This window comes from Nycticebus coucang, chromosome 8 (assembly GCF_027406575.1).
Source record: "Nycticebus coucang isolate mNycCou1 chromosome 8, mNycCou1.pri, whole genome shotgun sequence".
NCBI classification, from domain to species: Eukaryota; Metazoa; Chordata; class Mammalia; order Primates; family Lorisidae; genus Nycticebus; species Nycticebus coucang.
The window spans coordinates 97,533,631-97,554,599 of record NC_069787.1 but is presented as its reverse complement, the minus strand read 5'-3'; the positions used below and the strand labels follow the sequence as shown (position 1 = coordinate 97,554,599).

General features: G+C 44.5%; 1 protein-coding gene across 8 annotated transcripts in view; it reads left to right on the top strand.

Moving 5' to 3' along the window:
• The window catches only part of POC1A (POC1 centriolar protein A), a 132,713-nt gene that overhangs the window by 20,740 nt on the left and 91,004 nt on the right, over window positions 1-20,969 (top strand). For 2 of the 8 annotated variants that reach the window (XM_053600025.1, XM_053600019.1), the window contains exons 1-4: window positions 11,373-11,701; window positions 15,530-15,614; window positions 17,407-17,578; window positions 17,984-18,163. In XM_053600025.1, coding sequence (XP_053456000.1) covers window positions 11,684-11,701; window positions 15,530-15,614; window positions 17,407-17,578; window positions 17,984-18,163 — 455 coding nt within the window. In that variant the 5' untranslated portion in view covers window positions 11,373-11,683. Of the gene's footprint in view, window positions 1-10,500; window positions 10,664-11,372; window positions 11,702-15,458; window positions 15,615-17,406; window positions 17,579-17,983; window positions 18,164-20,969 lie in introns of those variants that run through there. The other 6 variants (XM_053600026.1, XM_053600020.1, XM_053600022.1 and 3 more) reach the window with 5 other exon arrangements.

Genomic DNA, 20,969 nt, shown 5'->3' with positions numbered 1-20,969 from the left:
AGCCTGTCCCTGAAGCTGAACCCCTCTTCCTCTTCTCTCCTATCTGAGCTCCATTTACTGATGGAAAATAAAGTAGGGATAGGATAGGTGTGGGTTGACATATTAAGTATGGTGGACAGGAAAGGCCATAATGAGAAGATGATGTTTGAACAAAGTCCTGATGGAAGTGATATATTAAGCCAACTGGACATTGGGACAACAGCCACAGAAAGAGTCCTGAGACGGGAGTGTGGCTGGCACAATCTTGTTTAAAGAACAGCAAGAAAGTCAATGTGGCCAGAGCAGAGAAAGCCATGGGAGAGTGGTGGAGGAAGTACAAAGTCACATATTTCATATTATGTGGCAGTTCAACATCAAGCTCTGACATGAATTAATACCTCACAGAATTTCCCCTCCCCTATCATGGCAGGAATATTATGATGATTATTATACAATTAAGAATACAGTGGATGGGAGAACAGGGAGCAAGATGGCAGCCGAGTAACAGCTTCCTTGCATCTGGGCACCGTGAGTCTGGGGAGATAGGACTCCAGGCGTCTCTGGCTGGTGAGAACTGCCTATCATCACTCCTATGAGGATACAGGGAGTCAGCGAGAGACTTCTGGACCCCAAGAGGAGGACTAAATCCGTGGAAAACCGGCAAGTGGTCGCGTGTGTTCAATCCGTCTAAACCCGCCCACAACTGTAAGTTCAGTAGCAGCGAGACTGCAAACCAGAAAGGCCTTACCTGTGAACTGTTTTGATGTCCTTGGACTTGGCACTGAGTTGAACTGCCTTGGGGAAGGCCTGAGCGGGAGTGCGAGAACTTTGGCCGTTGTCTAGGGCCCCAGTCTGAGCCGCTGAGCCAGACGGAGCTAATAGTGTTTGGCGGTGGGTCACACGGATCCATTGTCAGCGATCTGCCCCGGCAAGCTCCGCCCTCAGGGTCGCAGAGCTAGAAACGGGTGGGAGCTGGTAACCCAGCAACCAAGTAGCCTAAGGGTGGGGTCTGAGCCGCCTTGCAGCCCTAACCCTCAGGGGCAGAGTGAGACCGGTTTTGGCACACTGAGTAAGTGGATAGCCACTTCAGCAGCAATTCCAGCAAGAAAGCTGGGAAAGCTTCTGCTCAACAAGTTTACAAGTTCGAAGTGCTTTTTAAGTAGGCTGAAGAGAGATTCAGGGTGTCTACCTGCTGGGGTTTGAGTAATCAGCAGCCTCCAGTCGTATCTGAACTGTGACTAACATCTCATACCCCAGAAGACCACGTGTTGCCCAGACAATATTCAATAACATATACAAACTGCTTTGTTTTTGGTTGTGTATTTTTTTCTTTCTTTTTTTGCTTGGTTGTTTTTTTTGTTTGTTTATTTTGACGTTGCTGATATTCTTTTGTTTTTTTAATTTCAATCTTTTCCACACAGATCCCTTTTTCTTTCTCAATTTTCCTAGTTTAATTATAATTTCCCATTGCTGCTTTTTTTAATAACTTCAACTTCATTTTTGCTAGTGTTTCTACTGATATAATTTGGTTTTTCACCCAATTTTATCCCTGTAAAGTTTTCTGTTTGCTTCTTTTGGTTTGATTTATAGCATTTTTGTCTTTCCTCTCTACTTGGTGGAGGTGGGGTACTGTGTCTGATCAGGTTAGCAAAGAGCTGCTGACCTCAAGGGAACCACGCAACTGGGCACCCCCAGAAGGTGGGGTTTTTTAAGGTTGTGTCAAAGTACCCTACTGTACACCTATATTGCCCTGTCTCCCTCTTTCTGTGCCTCTCTTCTTTTTGTCAATATTCCTTATACCCACCCCCTCTCCTTTCTCTATCTTTCTTTTTTTCTTATCACTCGGTCCTCCTTTCTTTCATCCCCTTTTGTTTTTGCTTTTCAACCTTCTCACCCTTCTGGTCCTGTAACCTTTAGTCCACAGGCACAAGAACTTAAAGAGCAAGAGGAAGTGAAAGGAAAATTAGGGCAAGCAAACAGATAAAAGAAATCACTCATGAGGAAGAATCAGCAGAAAACTCCAGGCAACATGAAGAACCAGTCTAGAACAACCCCACCAAGGGACCATGAGGTAGCTACTGCAGATGATTCCACCAGTATAGAAATGTTAGGAATGACAGAAAGGGAATTTAGAATACACATGTTGAAAACAATGAAAGAAATGATGGAAACAATGAAGGAAATTGCTAATAAAGTGGAAAATAACCAAAAGGAAATCCAAAAACAGAATCAAATAAGAGATGAACGACATGAAGAATATAAAAAGGATATAGCAGACCTGAAGGAACTGAAACAGTCAATTAGGGAACTTAAAGATGCAATGGAAAGTATCAGCAACAGGTTAGACCATGCAGAAGAAAGAATTTCAGAGGTAGAAGACAAAGTTCTTGAGATAACTCAGACAGTAAAAGAGGCAGAAAAGAAGAGAGAGAAAGCAGAACGTTCACTGTCAGAATTATGGGACTTTATGAAGCGTTCCAACATACGAGTTATAGGAATTCCAGAAGGGGAAGAAGAATGCCCCAGAGGAATGGAAGCCATACTAGAGAATATTATAAAAGAAAATTTCCCAAACATCACCAAAGATTCTGACACACTGCTTTCAGAGGGATATCGGACCCCGGGTCGCCTCAACTCTAACCGAGCTTCTCCAAGACACATTGTGATGAACCTGTCCAAAGTCAAGACAAAAGAAAAGATTCTGCAAGCTGCCAGGAGTAAGCGCCAGTTGACCTACAGGGGCAAATCCATCAGAGTTACCACAGACTTCTCTAATGAAACTTTCCAAGCAAGAAGACAATGGTCATCTACCTTTAATCTACTTAAACAGAACAATTTTCAGCCCAGAATTCTGTACCCTGCTAAGCTAAGCTTCAAAATTGACGGAGAAATCAAATCATTTACGGATATACAAACATTGAGGAAATTCGCCACAACAAGACCAGCTCTACAGGAAATACTTCAACCTGTTCTGCACACTGACCACCACAATGGATCAGCAGCAAAGTAAGAACTCAGAAACCAAAGGACAGAACCTAACCTCCACACTGATGCAAAAGATAAAACTAAACAATGGACTCTCACCAAATAAGACGAATAGAATACTACCACACTTATCCATTATCTCAATAAATGTTAATGGCTTGAATTCCCCACTGAAGAGACATAGATTGGCTGACTGGATTAAAAAACACAAGCCATCCATTTGCTGTCTGCAAGAAACACACCTGGCTTCAAAAGACAAATTAAAGCTCCGAGTCAAGGGTTGGAAGACAATTTTTCAGGCAAATGGAATTCAGAAGAAAAGAGGAGTTGCAATCTTATTTTCAGATACATGTGGATTTAAAGCAACTAAAGTCAAAAAAGACAAAGATGGTCACTTTATATTGGTCAAGGAAAAATACAACAAGAAGACATTTCCATTCTAAATATTTATGCACCCAATTTAAATGCTCCCAGATTCTTGAAGCAGACCTTACTCAGTCTGAGCAATATGATATCTGATAATACCATCATAACAGGGGACTTTAACACACCTCTTACAGAGCTGGACAGATCCTCTAAACAGAAATTAAACAAAGATGTAAGAGAATTAAATGAGACCCTAGACCAACTATGCTTGATAGACGTGTATAGAACACTCCACCCCAAAGATAAAGAATATACATTCTTCTCATCACCCCATGGAACATTCTCCAAAATTGATCATATCCTGGGACACAAAACAAATATCAACAGAATCAAAAGAATTGAAATTTTACCTTGTATCTTTTCAGACCATAAGGCACTAAAGATGGAACTCAACTCTAACAAAAATGCTCAACCCCACCCAAAGGCATGGAAATTAAACAATCTTCTGTTGAATAACAGATGGGTGAAGGAAGAAATAAAACAGGAAATCATTTACTTCCTTGAGCATAACAACAATGAAGACACAAGCTACCAAAACCTGTGGGATACTGCAAAAGCAGTTTTGAGAGGAAAATTCATCGCTTTAGATGCCTACATTCAAAAAACAGAAAGAGAGCACATCAACAATCTCACAAGAGATCTTATGGAATTGGAAAAAGAAGAACAATCTAAGCCTAAACCCAGTAGAAGAAAAGAAATATCCAAAATCAAATCAGAGATCAATGAAATTGAAAACAAAAGAATCATTCAGAAAATTAATGAAACAAGGAGTTGGTTTTTTGAAAAAATAAATAAAATAGATAAACCATTGGCCAGACTAACTAGAAATAGAAAAGTAAAATCTCTAATAACCTCAATCAGAAACGATAAAGGGGAAATAACAACTGATCCCACAGAGATACAAGAGATCATCTCTGAATACTACCAGAAACTCTATGCCCAGAAATTTGACAATGTGAAGGAAATGGATCAATATTTGGAATCACACCCTCTCCCTAGACTTAGCCAGGAAGAAATAGACCTCCTGAACAGACCAATTTCAAGCACTGAGATCAAAGAAACGATAAAAAAGCTTCCAACTAAAAAATGCCCTGGTCCAGATGGCTTCACTCCAGAATTCTATCAAACCTTCAAGGAAGAGCTTATTCCTGTACTGCAGAAATTATTCCAAAAAATTGAGGAAGAAGGAATCTTCCCCAACATATTCTATGAAGCAAACATCACCCTGATACCAAAACCAGGAAAAGACCCAAGCAAAAAGGAGAATTTCAGACCAATCTCACTCATGAATATAGATGGAAAAATTCTCAACAAAATCCTAGCCAATAGATTACAGCTTATCATCAAAAAAGTCATTCATCATGATCAAGTAGGCTTCATCCCAGGGAGGCAAGGCTGGTTTAACATACGCAAGTCCATAAACGTTATCCACCATATTAACAGAGGCAAAAATAAAGATCACATGATCCTCTCAATAGATGCAGAAAAAGCATTTGATAAAATCCAGCATCCTTTTTTAATTAGAACACTGAAGAGTATAGGCATAGGTGGCACATTTCTAAAACTGATTGAAGCTATCTATGACAAACCCACAGCCAATATTTTACTGAATGGAGTAAAACTGAAAGCTTTTCCTCTTAGAACTGGAACCAGACAAGGTTGTCCTCTGTCACCTTTACTATTCAACATAGTGCTGGAAGTTCTAGCCAATACAATTAGGCAAGACAAGGAAATAAAGGGAATCCAAATGGGAGCAGAGGAGGTCAAACTCTCCCTCTTTGCTGACGACATGATCTTATACTTAGAGAACCCCAAAGAGTCAACCACAAGACTCCTAGAAGTCATCAGAAAATACAGTAATGTTTCAGGATATAAAATCAATGTCCACAAGTCAGTAGCCTTTGTATACACCAATAACAGTCAAGATGAGAAGCTAATTAAGGACACAACTCCCTTCACCATAGTTTCAAAGAAAATGAAATACCTAGGAATATACCTAACGAAGGAGGTGAAGGACCTCTATAAAGAAAACTATGAGGGCGGTGCCTGTGGCTCAGCGGGTAGGGCGCCGGCCCCACATGCCGAGGGTGGTGGGTTCAAACCCGGCCCCGGCCAAACTGCAACAAAAAAAAAATAGCCGGGCGTTGTGGCAGGCGCCTGTAATCCCAGCTACTTGGGAGGCTGAGGCAAGAGAATCGCCTAAGCCTAGGAGTTGGAGGTTGCTGTGAGCTGTGTGACGCCATGGCACTCTACCAAGGGTGATAAAGTGAGACTCTGTCTCTACAAAAAAAAAAAAAAAAAGAAAACTATGAAATCCTCAGAAAGGAAATAGCAGAGGATATTAACAAATGGAAGAACATACCATGCTCATGGATGGGAAGAATCAACATTGTTAAAATGTCTATACTTCCCAAAGCAATCTACCTATTCAATGCCATTCCTATCAAAGTACCTACATCGTACTTTCAAGATTTGGAAAAAATGATTCTGCGTTTTGTATGGAACCGGAAAAAACCCCGTATAGCTAAGGCAGTTCTTAGTAACAAAAATAAAGCTGGGGGCATCAGCATACCAGATTTTAGTCTGTACTACAAAGCCATAGTGCTCAAGACAGCATGGTACTGGCACAAAAACAGAGACATAGACACTTGGAATCGAATTGAACACCAAGAAATGAAACTAACATCTTACAACCACCTAATCTTTGATAAACCAAACAAGAACTTACCTTGGGGGAAAGACTCCCTATTCAATAAATGGTGTTGGGAGAACTGGATGTCTACATGTAAAAGACTGAAACTGGACCCACACCTTTCCCCACTCACAAAAATTGATTCAAGATGGATAAAGGACTTAAATTTAAGGCATGAAACAATAAAAATCCTCAAAGAAAGCATAGGAAAAACACTGGAAGATATTGGCCTGGGGGAAGACTTCATGAAGAAGACTGCCATGGCAATGGCAACAACAACAAAAATAAACAAATGGGACCTCATTAAACTGAAAAGCTTCTGTACAGCTAAGGAGACAATAACCAAAGCAAAGAGACAACCTACACAATGGGAAAGGATATTTGCATATTTTCAATCAGACAAAAGCTTGATAACCAGGATCTATAGAGAACTCAAATTAATCCACATGAAAAAAGCCAACAATCCCTTATATCAATGGGCAAGAGACATGAATAGAACTTTCTCTAAAGACGACAGACGAATGGCTAACAAACGCATGAAAAAATGTTCATCATCTCTATATATTAGAGAAATGCAAATCAAAACAACCCTGAGATATCATCTAACCCCAGTGAGAATGGCCCACATCACAAAATCTCAAAACTGCAGATGCTGGCGTGGATGTGGAGAGAAGGGAACACTTTTACACTGCTGGTGGGACTGCAAACTAGTACAACCTTTCTGGAAGGAAGTATGGAGAAACCTCAAAGCACTCAACCTAGACCTCCCATTCGATCCTGCAATCCCATTACTGGGCATCTACCCAGAAGGAAAAAAATCCTTTTATCATAAGGACACTTGTACTAGACTGTTTATTGCAGCTCAATTTACCATTGCCAAAATGTGGAAAGAGCCTAAATGCCCACCAACCCAGGAATGGATTAACAAGCTGTGGTATATGTATACCATGGAATACTATTCAGCCATTAAAAAAAATGGAGACTTTACATCCTTCGTATTAACCTGGATGGAAGTGGAAGACATTATTCTTAGTAAAGCATCACAAAAATGGAGAAGCATGAATCCTATGTACTCAATCTTGATATGAGGACAATTAATGACAATTAAGGTTATGGGGGGGGAAGCAGAAAGAGGGATGGAGGGAGGAGGGTGGGGCCTTAGTGTGTGTCACATTTTATGGGGGCAAGACATGATTGCAAGAGGGACTTTACCTAACAATTGCAATCAGTGTAACTGGCTTATTGTACCCTCAATGAATCCCCAACAATAAAAAAAAAAAAAATCCAAAAAAAAAAAAAAAAAGAATACAGTGGATGGGAGAAGTTGTGACTCCTGCTAGATCACCCAGCTTGGAGGTGGAAGAGCCTGGACTCTTCCTCAGATCATCCTGACACTGGGACAAGCCCTAAGATGCCCTACTCAGAGTTTTAAACCCACACTACTGGCAGGTGCAGGGAAGACTGATAGCATGGATGGGGCTTTCCAGGTGCAGGCTGGCTGGGATACATGGTGGGTGTGATCCCTGCCTTTCCCACTTCTTTCTCTGCCCCACCCTGGGTAGCCTTTGCCTTTGGGCAGCAGGTTGGGGAGTAAGGATAAGGTAAAAGACTTTTGTGGGCTTGTACTAGGACAGAGACCTTCCTGCCACAGGGGGCTTGAAAAAGATTCCTTCCATACACTGGGGAAAAAAATCCCTATTCAATAAACAGTGCTGGGAGAACTGGGTAACTGCATATAAAAGACTGAAGCTGGATCCACACCTTTCATCACTTACAAAAATTGACTCAAGATGGATAAAAGATTTAAATCTAAGACATGAAACAATAAAAATCCTACAAGGAAGTGTGAGAAAAACTCTTGAGGATGTCAGCCTGGGGAAAGATTTTACGAAGAAGACTTCCATGGCAATTACGCCACCAACAAAAATTAACAAATGGGATTTAATTAAACTGAAAAGGTTCTGCACAGCTAAGGACACAACAATTAAAGACAACAGACAACCTTCAGAATGAGAAAAGGTATTTGCATGTTATGAATCTGATAAAGGGTTGATAACTAGAATCTACAGAGAACTCAAATTAATCAACAAAAATGTGCAAACAATTCCATCTATCAGTGGGCAAGAGACATGAACAGAATATTCTCTGAGGAAGACAGGGGAATGGCTAACAAACATATGAAAAAATTCTCATTGTCTTGGGTGGCACCTGTGGCTCATAGGAGTAGGGTGCCGGCCTCATATGCTAGGGGTGGTGGGCTCAAACCCAGCCCTGGCCAAAGACTGTAAAAAAAAAAAAAAAATGCTCATTGTCCTTACTCATCAGAGAAATGCCAATCAAACCACCCTAATATATCACTTAACCTTAGTGAGAATGGCCCACATCACAAAGTCCCAAAGTTGCAGATGTTGGTATAGATGTGGAGAGAGGGGAACACTTTTACATTGTTGGTGGGACTGCAAACTAATACATCTTCTTTAGAAAGAAGTATGAAGAATTCTGAAAGAACTCAAATTAGATCTCCCATTTGATCCTGCAATCCTATTATGAGGCATCTACCCAGAAGAAAAAAAATCCTTTTATCATAAGGATATTTGCACTAGACTGTTTATCACAGCTCAATTTATAATCGCCAAAATGTCAAAACAATCTAAACGCCCATCAACCCAGAAATGGATTAACAAACTGTGGTATATGTACTCCATGGAATACTATGCAGCCATAAAAAGATGGCTTTTTTTTTTTTAGACAGAGTCTCATTTTGTCACCCTCAGTAGAGTGCTGTAGTGTCACAGCTCACAGCAACCTCCAGCTCTTGGGCTTAGGTTCTCTTGCCTCAGCCTCCCAAGTAGCTGGGACTATAGGTGCCTGCCACAACGCCCGGCTATTTTTTTGTTGCAGTTTGGCTGGAGCTGGGTTCAAACCCTCGGTATATGGGGCCGGTGCGGCGCCCTACTCATTGAGCCACAGGCGCCACCCAAGATACTTTCCATCTTTTGTATTAACCTGAATGGAGGTGAAACACATTGTTCTTAGTAAAGTGTCACAAGAATGTAAAAGCAAATATCCAGTGTACTCAATGCTAATATGAAGCCAGTAGATGATCTAATATGTGCCTACATCGGAGAAAAACTCATTTCAATTCAAGTTGGGGGAAGGGGAAGAGATCAAGACGGAAGAAAATTGGGGTGTTCCCACTTAATGGACACAATGTAAGGGTACTGACACACGGTTTGGGTGCAGGACACAATTATAAGAGGGACTCTACCTAACATAGGTAAATATTGTAACCCAGTTGTTTGTACTCTCACATCAACCTGAAATTTAAAAAAAGAGAAAAGAAAAAGATTTCCTCAACACGAAGATCACCTCAACACTGAGCCTCCTCCAACACTGAGGTTTGCTACAGTATGGAGGCTGGGTTAGAAATGGAGTCCAATCTAACGGAGGTGGCACTGGGATGGGGACCTGCCCACTTAGGAAGTAGAGGCACTGATCTTGGCTTTATGCAAGTTGTACTAGCAGCAGATCCTGGGTTGAAATGGGCAAAAGGGCGTGAGGCATCCCCACTACCTCCTTCATGGAAAGTAGGAGTAGCAACAGAATGAATGATCTGGAAAGATTAGGGAGGACAAGTAAAATCTTCCAGTGACTCTCACTTTGAGCAAACCTGACATTTGAAAACCATTTTACAGATGAGGTTCTCTAAATTCAATCTTCTAAATTACAAGCTCCTGTAGATGGTGTTCCAAGGCTAAAATTGACAAAAACAAAACAAAATCAAAAAACAAAACTACCACTCAACAATAAAAGAATGCTAAAATTTAATGGATGGGGACTCGGTGCCTATAGGCCAAGCGGCTAAGGCGCCACATACAACAGAGCTGGTGGGTTCAAATAACCACGGGGGCCTAAAAGAACAACGACAACTACAACCAAAAAATAGCCAGCCATTGTGGCTGGTGCCTGTAGTGCCAGCTACTTGGAAGGCTGAGGCATGAAAATCACTTAAGCCCAGGAAGTGGAGGTTGCTGTGAGCTGTGATGCCATGGCACTCTACCCAGGGCGACAGCTTGAGGCTCTGTCTCAAAAAAAAAAAATAAAAGAAAAAGAAAGAAAGAAAATTTAATGGATGGGTTTTTCTGTATTTCATTTTTTTCTTTTTAAATTCCCTCCCTAAATGTTTGGCTGGCAGGCAAGAGAGCTGAATAAAACAGGAATGTTGGTAGGAAGACTTGAAAATTGTCCTATGAACAGTATTGAACAATTTCAGGGTTTGTTGCAGTTACAAGGACAATTTCCTAGTGTTTAAGTTAAATTAGTCTGAATAGTTCTAATATCAAGGAACTAATTTTATGCCAAATCACGTCTCTTGTGTCTGGCCTTAAGCCCTCCAAGTCCAAATGAAAGAAAACTCCTCCACATGCCAGCTGCCCACATGTGCCAGTTTCTGAGTTTACTGAACCCGATTTTGATTGTAGATCCTGGGACACAGTGTCAGATCTTGATACGTAGTAAGAAACCTCGAGGCCTGACCAGATTGTTATCAGTGTTGGAGCCTGGCCAAGTTGGCATACCCAGGTGAGAGGCGGTAAAAGTTTCCTAAATCTTGCAAAACATCCAGTACGGGTCAGCTGTGGGTATGGAAGATGCCCGTAACAAGGAATGGTAGTGGAAAATTCTAGGACAGTCTGGGCCTTTCGACTGCAAAGTGAGTGGGGACGGCCTCTGCTGGCCAGACCGCTGCATTGCCACCTCCTTTTAAACATTTAAAAGTACTGAAGGGTCGGTCCTGAGAGGGCGGGGCGGCATCACGCTCCCTTTTATAACACACGGGGAAACCGGCCCACAAAGCAGAGGCTTTCTTCCCGACATCACACAGCAAATCGAGGCGAAAACTAAGAATCGAACCTAGATCTCTCCACTCCATTGCTGTGATTCCGAGTGACTCTTTTGTTCTTTTAAGTCGACATTTGTCGTAAGAGCGTTCGGAGGAGCTAACCATTTAAAGAGTTCCGGAGGGGCGAATAATTAGTTCTTAATGGTGTTTTGCTGGAAAACCTGGCCACGCTGGCGAGAGTAGGTGCTTAAGGGAACACAAACACAGCGACCACGTGTTCACCGCTTCCGGGATCCTAAGGTCTTCGGGTCAGGGGCAAGCTCTGCCCGCCTCTTGGGAAATGTAGTCCCACCAATCTCCAGATTCAGGGGAGTGGACGGCGTGGAACTACGTTTCCCAGAAGGCTGCGCTCGCCGTTACGTTGGCTAGGCCATGGGCTGGTGGGGCGAACTCTCATCCTGGCCCTTTTAACTTTTCTGGAGGAATGAGTGACGGCAGACTAAAGGCTTTGGCGGCGGCGTCTGTGGGTTGGCTGGCCGGGCAGAGCTGGACGCGGAGGTCGCGCTGCCGATCACACAGCACTGCCTCCGGTCGTGGGTAAAAAGCTGAGGCGCGTCTCCTTTAATTGCGGTGGGCGGGACGTGGCGACGGGGTTCGGGTTGCTATTCGCTGTCCTTGGGGGCGCGGAAACTGAACTGGCTGCAACGGCTGTTGCCGAGGGTTCGGGCTCTTCTCGACCCTGTGGCCCCTCCAGCTCCGTCATGGCTGCTCCCTACCCGGTAAGTCTCTGCCACTGCCGGCCCCCGGGCCTTAGGGTTCCCGCTGGGACAGTGGGCGCCTGGCCGGCCGGAGCGACCGCTGTGAGAGGGGCGGTTGGAGCGCCGGGTTGCAGGGTAGTCCTCTCAAGCCCCGGGTTACAGTCCTGTGGGGGGCGCTGGGCCAGAGCACTTAACTGATCGCCGCTGGTTGCCAGATCGCGTGCGGGGCTCTTGGGGCGAACAAGTCCCCGCCTCCAGGGTTTGCACCTTAGCGGGGAGGATCGAGCACGTCCCTACCTAGGTGTGACCTGCGACCATTGTCGGGCCTCTCTGGTCTGCCTCCTCATTATGAGCAGTGGTGACTGTGTGGGGTTTTGTTGAGGGTACCCCGCTCCATTGGAGGAACAGCAGGTGCTGGGATGCTTGGGGCAGCCCAGGCCTGCAGTGTGACCTGGGCGGGGCCGCCCTGTTTGAGTTCCAGGCTTCTCCAGAGGCCAGAGAGGAGCACTCCAAAGCGGTCATTTTGGGAGGTCGTTTTGAACGGGCCCAGCCCTCTGGATGGGTGGAGAGTCAGGGATGCTGGGTGGTAGGGTAGCCTGTGGCCTCTTTAGGCATCTGAGGACTTAGGCAGAGGGTCCATACTTTTGACCCCTAGTTTGGTATTCACCCTGCAACCTCACCCCCTCCCCCGACATATAAGCTACTGTTAAGGGAGATGAGGCCCATTTGTCGAGAGCTACAGAGGGGAGAGAGTGTGGGAAATACCAAGGGGCCCACTAGTCAGGGGTGGACCTGAACTTGCTTCTGCCCACTGAGCCTAAAGGCAGGCAGGCACTTTCCTACCTTGTTCTTCCAAGAAGCTGGTGTGAGGGCAGGAGGCTGAATGGGGCAGGTACTGCTGTGTTAGGAGCCCTCTGTCAGCTACCACTCTCCCTGTTGTTGAAAGGGGGACTCAGGCAGGTGTATTTGTTTTTTTTTATTTTTATTAAATCATAGCTGTGTACATTAATGAGATCTTGTGGCACCATACACTGGTTTTATAGACCTTTTGACACATTTTCATCACAATGGTTAACATAGCCTTCCTGGCATTTTCTTAGTTATTATGTTAAGACATTTATATTCTACATTTACTAAGTTTTACATGTAAGGCAGGTGTATTTGGAATGGAGCTGGGCACAGAGCCATAGGGCCTTTGTTCTAGTTAATAGCTTTGTGGGGTGGCAGTGGTTTTGCTTTGCCCCAGTGACATCTTTTTCCTAGAGGAGCCTTTGGGCTCTCTGAAACACCCATAATGCTTTTTTTTTTTTTGAGACAGTTTCACTTTGTTGTCCTGGGTAGAGTGCCTTGGTGTCACAGCTCACAGCAATCTCAAACTTTTGAGCTTAAGCGATTTTCTTGCCTCAGCCTCACAAGTAGCTGGGACTACAAGTATCTGCCACAACACCCAGCTATTTTTAGAGACGGGGGTCTCGCTCTGGCTCAGGCTGGTCTCCTGAACTCAGGCAATCCACCTGCCTTAACCTCCCAGAATGCTAGGATTACAGAGCCACCACGCCCAGCCCATAATGCTTCTTTGAAGTTTCTGATGTCTGGGGTAGGGGGGAGATGAGGTACATCTGAGAGGTAGATGCCAAGACATGAGCTATTGTTGGATCGAGTGTGTCTCTGGAGTATTCTGTCTAGTGTCTTCCTAAGCAGTGTCCTGAATGGCTCTGCTGTTTCTCGGATGTTGGGTATAGTGAAGATGGTGGTGATGCCACCAGGGGCCTGTCCAGAGATGACCTGATTCAGTGGGTTCACTGATCAGTCTTTGGTGGGATTGAAATGATGGGATCTGATTCCTGAGATGGGGGTGGTGCTGAAAAACTCCTATTTTCTCTCTCTGGGTTTTTAAGATAATAACTTTATTGAGAGGTTCACGTGTCATAAATGCATTTTTTTTTTTTTTTTGTAGAGACAGAGTCTCACTTTACTGCCCTCGGTAGAGTGCTGTGGCGTCACACGGCTCACAGCAAACTACAGCTCTTGGGCTTATGTGATTCTCTTGCCTCAGCCTCCCGAGCAGCTGGGACTACAGGTGTCCGCCACAACGCCCGGCTATTTTTTTGTTGTTGCAGTTTGGCCGGGGCTGGGTTTGAACCCACCACCCTCGGCATATGGGGCCGGCGCCCTACTCACTGAGCCACAGGCGCCGCCCCCGTAAATGCATTTTTTATTTCTTGTTTTGAGATAGTGTCTTGCTTCATTGCCCTGGATAGAGTGCAGTAACATCATAATTCATTGCCAACCTCAAATTCCTGGGCTCAAGCGATCCTCCTGCTTTGACATCTCAGTTTTAGGATTATAGGTGTGAGCCATTGCGCCCAGTTGGATTCACCTGTTAAAGCGTACAGTTCAGTGGTTTTTAATACACTCACAGTGTTGTGCAACTGTCATCACTATCTAATTTCAGAACATTTTATCTCTCCAAAGAGAAACCCACACTTAATAATCGTCACAGTCACTCCTTATCTTCCCCTTCCCCATTCCCTTAATCCTTAGCAGTCACAAATCACTACTTTCTGTCTCTAAAGATTTGACTATTCTGGACTTTTTATTTTATTTATTTATTTATTTTGAGACAGAGTCTCGGTTTGTCACCCAGGCTAGAGTGCCATGGCATCAGCCTTGTTTACAGCAACTTCAAACTCCTGGGTTTAGGTAATTTTCCTGCCTTAGCTTCCTGAGCAGCCAGGACTGCAGGTGGCCGCTCCAATGTCCAGCTAATGTTTTGTATTTTTTTTAGTATAGAGGGGGTCTCACTGTTGCTCGGATTGGTCTAGAACTCCTTAGCTCAAGGAATTCACCCACTTTGGCCTCCCAAGAGTGCTTGGATTATAGGTGTCAGCCACCGTGCCCGGCCTGAACTTTTCATATAAACGGAATCAGACAAAATGTGGCCTTTCTTGCCTGGCTTCATTCACTTTGCATAATGTTTTTAAGGCTCATGGTGTTGCAGCATGTATCAGTACTTCATTCCTTTTGATGGCTGACTAATATTCTTTTGTATGTATATACCACTTTGGTTTATTCATTTATCTGTTTATAGACATTTGGGTTTGTTCACTTTTTGGCTATTAAGAATAATGCTGCTGTGACCATTTGTGTATAAGTTTTTGTATGAACCATGTTTTCAATTTTGGGGGGTATTTACCTAGAATTGTTGGATCATTTGCTAACTCTTGGTTTAACTTTTTGAGGAACTGCCGAACTTCCACAGTGGCTGTTTTTGTTTGTCTGTTGTTATTCTTCTTAAAGATTTTTTTTTTTTTCTGGACATCTTACATTTTCATACGAATTTTAGGATCTAGCTTGTCAATTTCTATAAAAAGGGCACCTTGGATTTTAACAGGAATTATGTTTAATCTAGACTGATAGGGGGATTATTACATTTTAATATTATGTCTTCCAATCCATAAACATGAGATGTCTTTCCATTGTTTAGGTCCGCTTTCATTTCTCTCAGTGATACTTTGTTATTTTCACTGTACAAGTCTTGCACTTATTCCCAAGTATCTTATTCTTTATATATCATAAGTAGAATTGTTTTCTTACTTTTATTTTTGGAATGCCTATTGCTAACGTACAGAAATACAATTGATCTTTATGTATTGTTTTTGTGTCCTGCAACATTGTTGAACTCATTTATTTTAATAGTTTTTACTGTAAATCTTTTAAGATTTTCTTTATGTAAGAGCATGCCTTGAGCATTTTTAACCCCTCCTGGCTGTTGTAGGAAGAGTCTTGGCCCCAGGGAAGCCCCTTCCTCACCCAGTCTTCACACATTTGATCATGGCTCTCCCCCAGGAGGATCCCTCGCTGGAGAGGCATTTTAAGGGCCACCGAGATGCAGTTACCTGTGTGGACTTCAGTCTCAACATGAAACAGCTGGGTAAGAGGAGATGTCCTGTCTAAGCACTAGGTTGTAAGCTGAGAGGGCCAAGTTTCTACCAGGGAGGTGTGGTGTGCTGGGGAAGAAAGCACAGCAAGGACAGCACAGCTTTGTCTAGATCTGCATCTTGCTTCTACCTGCCAGCTCCCTGGGTGCTGGGCTTTGTGAGCCCCATTTTACATATGAAGAATTTGAGTTCAGAGAGATTAGCAGCCTTGCCAAGGTTCCACAGCCTTTGAGGGTGGGATTGGGTTCTGGGCTTTTTCTTGCACACCCTATCCCTCTCTTGAGTCTGTCCTGTGGATTGAGCCCTAAACAGTGGCTCCTTTTCCTTGAGTTTTTATGGATTCTGTTGCCCACAGTAATATGGCACACCTTGTTGAAGAGGCCTACTAGTGAGAAGGATGTTGAGCACAACCAGAGACCCCAATTTCCCCACTGCCCTTAAACTTCATTTGAGTGACTCTCTTCCTTGGTCGTGTAGGGGTTCATATATAGCGGAGTTTTGTTTTGCTTTGTTTTGAGACAAAGTCTCACTCACTCCTGTCAGCCTGGGTAGAGTGCCATGGCATTATCATAGCTCACAACAACCTCAAACTCTTGGGCTCTGGCTCGGCACCTGTAGGTCAAGCAGCTACGGCGCTAGCCACATACACCAGAGCTGTCCGGTTCGAATCCAGCCCAGGCCTGCCAAACAACAATGACAACTACAACCAAAAAATAGCCAGGAGTTGTGGCGGGTGACTGTAGTCCCAGCTACTTGGGAGGTTGAGGCAAGAGAATCGCTTAAGCCCAGGAGTTGGAGGCTGCTATGAGCTGTGACGCCACGGCACTCTACCCAGGGTGACAGCTTGAGGCTCTGTCTCAAAAACAAAACAAAACAAAACAAAAAACTCTTGGGCTCAAGAGATCCTCCTTTCTCAGCCTCCCAAGTAGCTGAGACTACAGGCACCTGCCATAATACCCAGTTAGTTTTTCTACTTTTAGTAGGCACATGGTCTCACTCTTGCTCAGGCTGGTCTCGATCTCCTAAGCTTAAGCAATCCATTCACTTTAGCCTCCCAAAGTGCTAGGATTACAGGCGTGAGCCACTGTGCCTGGCTAATTTTTCTATTTTTAATAGAGACAGGGTCTCATTCTTACTCAGGCTCATCTTGGACTTGTGAGCTCAAGAGACCCTCCTGCCTCAGCTTCCTCTTTGGAATACTAGGATTACAGGCATGAGCCCTTGCACCCGGCCTTATACACCGCTTTTATGAGTTCACTTTCTTGTTCTCAAGGACGAGGCTTGCCCCTTCATCTTATCATCAAGGCTTCTGCTAAAGGCTGCTGGCCTCATGGTGTGCTGTAGGCTAAGAGGGAACTGAAGTCATTTTTGGTCTGTTTTGGGGACTTCCTCTAGTACTCTTATTGAGTTGGGCTCTGAATAGGTTGGGGTAGCACTCCTGCACTGGGAGGACTTGCTGTCTTGTGCCCTCAGGTTGTGTCTTTGGAGACACCTAGGGCCCTATGGTGATAAGTTTTCCTAGAGCTCTCACTTGTAGCCCTGTGTTGATACATGATGGGCCTTTGTCAGTCTTATTCTCATGTGGGCATACTGCTTGGAGAATTGCTTGGCCCACTAAATTGGTAGTGGGCAGTCACTGGAGGTGTGGCCTGCCCTGTGGGGAGCCTTCTCACTGCCCTGCTTGTGGACGCTGGGGAAGGTGGAATTCTCCCTGCCTCATCAGAGTCCTGGCGCAACTTGAGGCCTACTGGAGTTGAGGGTCATAGCATCACCTACTCTCCTCAGCCAGTGGCTCCATGGACTCGTGCCTCATGGTCTGGCACATGAAGCCCCAGTCACGTGCCTACCGCTTCACGGGCCACAAGGATGCCGTCACCTGTGTGAACTTCTCCCCTTCGGGACACCTTCTTGCTTCAGGCTCCCGAGACAAGACTGTCCGCATCTGGGTACCCAACGTGTGAGTTGTAGACTTTGAGGGGCTTGTCAGAGTCTGGGATCCTATGCCAGAGCTGTCCTATTTCTACCTTGGCTTGGGAGTAGTCACAATGGAGGGACGTCTATCCCTTTTCTGAGGAGGTACCATGAGAGGCTGGATCTTCAGTTGGAGCCCTCTCCTCAGTTCTGGGCTGACCCTAGCAATCCTTGAAGAAATGCTACCTGATCCTGCACGCATGTGGATGGGGGGCAGGGGTGGTGTTCTGCTCCTGTAGGAGAGGTTTTGGCCTTCCCTTTTGGGGACTGGGGTACTTAAGTCTGACTGACTTTGGGAAGGGTGTCAGTGGGGGAAGGAGAGCTTTCATGTAGTTGTGCACCCTCATGTCACTGTTACAGGTTTCCTGACTTTTGATACCTATCCTTGTAGCAAAGGCGAGTCAACTGTGTTTCGTGCACACACAGCCACAGTGAGGAGTGTTCACTTCTGCAGTGATGGCCAATCCCTTGTGACAGCCTCTGATGACAAGACAATCAAGGTGTGGTCAACTCATCGCCAGAAATTCCTGTTCTCCCTGAGCCAGCATATCAACTGGGTCCGCTGTGCCAAGTAAGCATTGTCCTGTCTGGAGACCTTTAGAGGGACCTGGGGGTTGAAAGATGGCTTGGAGGGGCTGCTGAGTGCTAGCTTGTGACCTTGGACAAGTTACTTAGCCTCTCTTTAATCTTCCTGGATCTTCCTGACCTGTTTCCTTATCTGCAAAATGGGAACAATGAAAGTTCCTGCCTTGTAAATTGTTGAGAAGTTCACTGAACTAATGCATGACACATAAGTTAGTCTACTGTCAGCATGATGACCTTCTGACTCTGTGCTGACTAAGCACAAGCCAAGTCAATAGGGATCACTTAGGAGCAATAGTAACTGCTAAGGATATGTCAATACTGTCAGTGCACATTTTCTTCCTGATCCTCATGAGAGTTCTGCAAGCTAGGCAGTACTGTTTACATTTTTCAAATGAGAAAACAGAGGCTTAGTGCAGTACAGTATCTTGCCCAAGAGCACATGGTAGGTAAGTGGAGAGCTGGAGTTTGTACTTGAGTCTCTGACAATAAGGCTTGCCTATTCCTGTGGGGTGTTCTTTTCAGAGATTGATTTTGCACCTGAGTTGGTGCTTAGGGAGGTCTAGGTCTTTGAGGGGGTTTGGCCTGGAGGCTTTCCCTCCCTTTGGCTCAGTGCTGTGTGGATGAGGAGCTAGGTGACCCAACAGACCTTTCAAGGTCTAAGAATACAGATACAGATATGCCTACTTCTAGTTTTTTTGGTTCCTTTCCGCAGAGCTTTCTCATGTATCAAATAACTTTGCTTCAGAGGAAGGGGTTGGGTGTGACCAGAGGATACAAGGAAACCTTGCAAGTCAGAGGTTGGGGACCCCCTGCAGGTTACTCATTCTCCAGGATACCCTCCTTCCTTTGTCCTGGGAAGCCCCTGATTGTTCTTCAAGGTCTTAGAACCAGAGAATAGGAGGGGCCAGGCCGGCAAACTGAGGATCTCAAGCCCACACTGGGCCTTTGGTGGTGCAACTCCAGAACATTCCTGCCCTTTTTGGGTAGATTGTGTTTTGCTAACCCATATTTGAGTCAAATGTAGACTCAGAGGACCTGGGTACAGGGTAATGACACTGATGATGGGCCTTTGGCCACCTTCATGTTAATGATACTAGCATTCAGCCCTGGCTGCATGGTGCTGTGTGCAATGCTAAGGGCTTTATGTGCTTTTGCTGCTTCGTGCTTACTGTGAGGTAGGCACTATTCTTTTTCTTTTCTTTTCTTTTTTTTTTGAGACAGAGTCTTACTATGTTGCCCATGGTAGAGTGCTGTAGCATCACAGCTCACAGCAACCTTAAACTACTGGGTTCAAGTGATTCCCTTGCCTCAGCCTCCCAAGTAGCTGGGACTACAGGCACCTGCTACAACACCCGGCTATTTTTGTTGTTGTTGTTGTTGTTGTCATTATTATTTAGTAGGCCTGGGTGAGTTCAAACCTGCCAGCCCTGGGGTGTGTGGCTGGTACCCTAACCATTGAGCTATGGGTGCCGAGCCCATTCTTTTCTATTTCTTTATTTAAATTCATTTTTCCTCTAGAACCAGCCAGAAAGAACTTTTCCTTTTTCTTTTTGTCAGTTTATTGCTTAGGTGGAGGGGGGAATTGTTTGTACATGAAATTGAGTAAGAAAGCAAAAGCAAAAAACAAGAAAGAGCAACATGAAAGATTAGTTTCATAAATTCAAGAAGAAAAAAATAGGTGGGGTGTGGTGGCTTGTGGCTGTAATCCCAGCCACTGTGGAGACTAAGATTGTAGGATCTAGTTGGGCAGCTTGATAAGGCCTGGTCTCAAAAAAAAAAAAAAAAGAAAGAAAGAAAAAAAGGAAACAATTTCATACATTTATATTTTATTTTATTTATTTTTTTGAGACAGAATCTCACTATGTCACCCTTGGTAGAGTGCCGTGGCGTCGCAGCTCACAGCAACCTCCAACTGTTGGGCTTAAGCTATTCTCTTTCCTCAGCCTCCCGAGTAGCTGGAACTACAGGTGCCCACCACAATGCCCAGCTATTTTTTTGTTGTAGTTGTCATTGTTTGGCAGGCCCGGGCTAGGACTGATCCCACCAGCTCAAGTGTACGTGGCTGGTGCCCTAGCTGCTGAGCTGTAGGTGCCGACTGGAGGGCATTCAATTTTTGTTTTTTCTTTTAATTTCTTTTACTTTATTTTTTGATTTGCTGCCAGGAATACTGTGGGGGTTTTTTTGTTTGTTTGTTTGTTTTTCTTTTAGATACAGGGTTTTGTTTTGTCACTCAGGCTGCAGTGGCATGATCACAAGTCACTGTAACTTTGAATTCCTGGCCTCAAGCGATCCTCTTGCATTAGCTTCCCTAGTAGTTGGGTGTATAGGTATGTGCCCAGACATCTGGCTACTTTTTTTTTTTAATAGACCAGTCACACTCTGTCGCTTTGGTTAGGGTACCGTTGCATCATCGTAGCTCACAGCAACCTCAAACTCCCAGGTTTAAGCGATTCTCTTGCTTCAGCCTCCTGAGTAGCTGGGACTACAGGGATGTGCCGCCATACCCGGCTAGTTTTTCTGTTTTTGTGGTAGAGACAGGGTCTCGCTTTTGCTTAGGCTGATCTCAGACTCCTGAGCTCAAGCAATCCACCTGCCTTGGCCTCCCAGAGTGGTAGAATTACAGGCATGAGCTGCTGCCTAGCTATATCTGGCTACTTTTTAAAAAATTTTTGTCAAGACAAGGTCTTGCTATCAGCCCAGCCTGGTCTCAAACCCCTGGCTTTAAGCGATCCTCCCACTTTGGCGTCTTAGAGTACTAGGAGAAATTTTTTCTTTGATTGACAGATAAAATT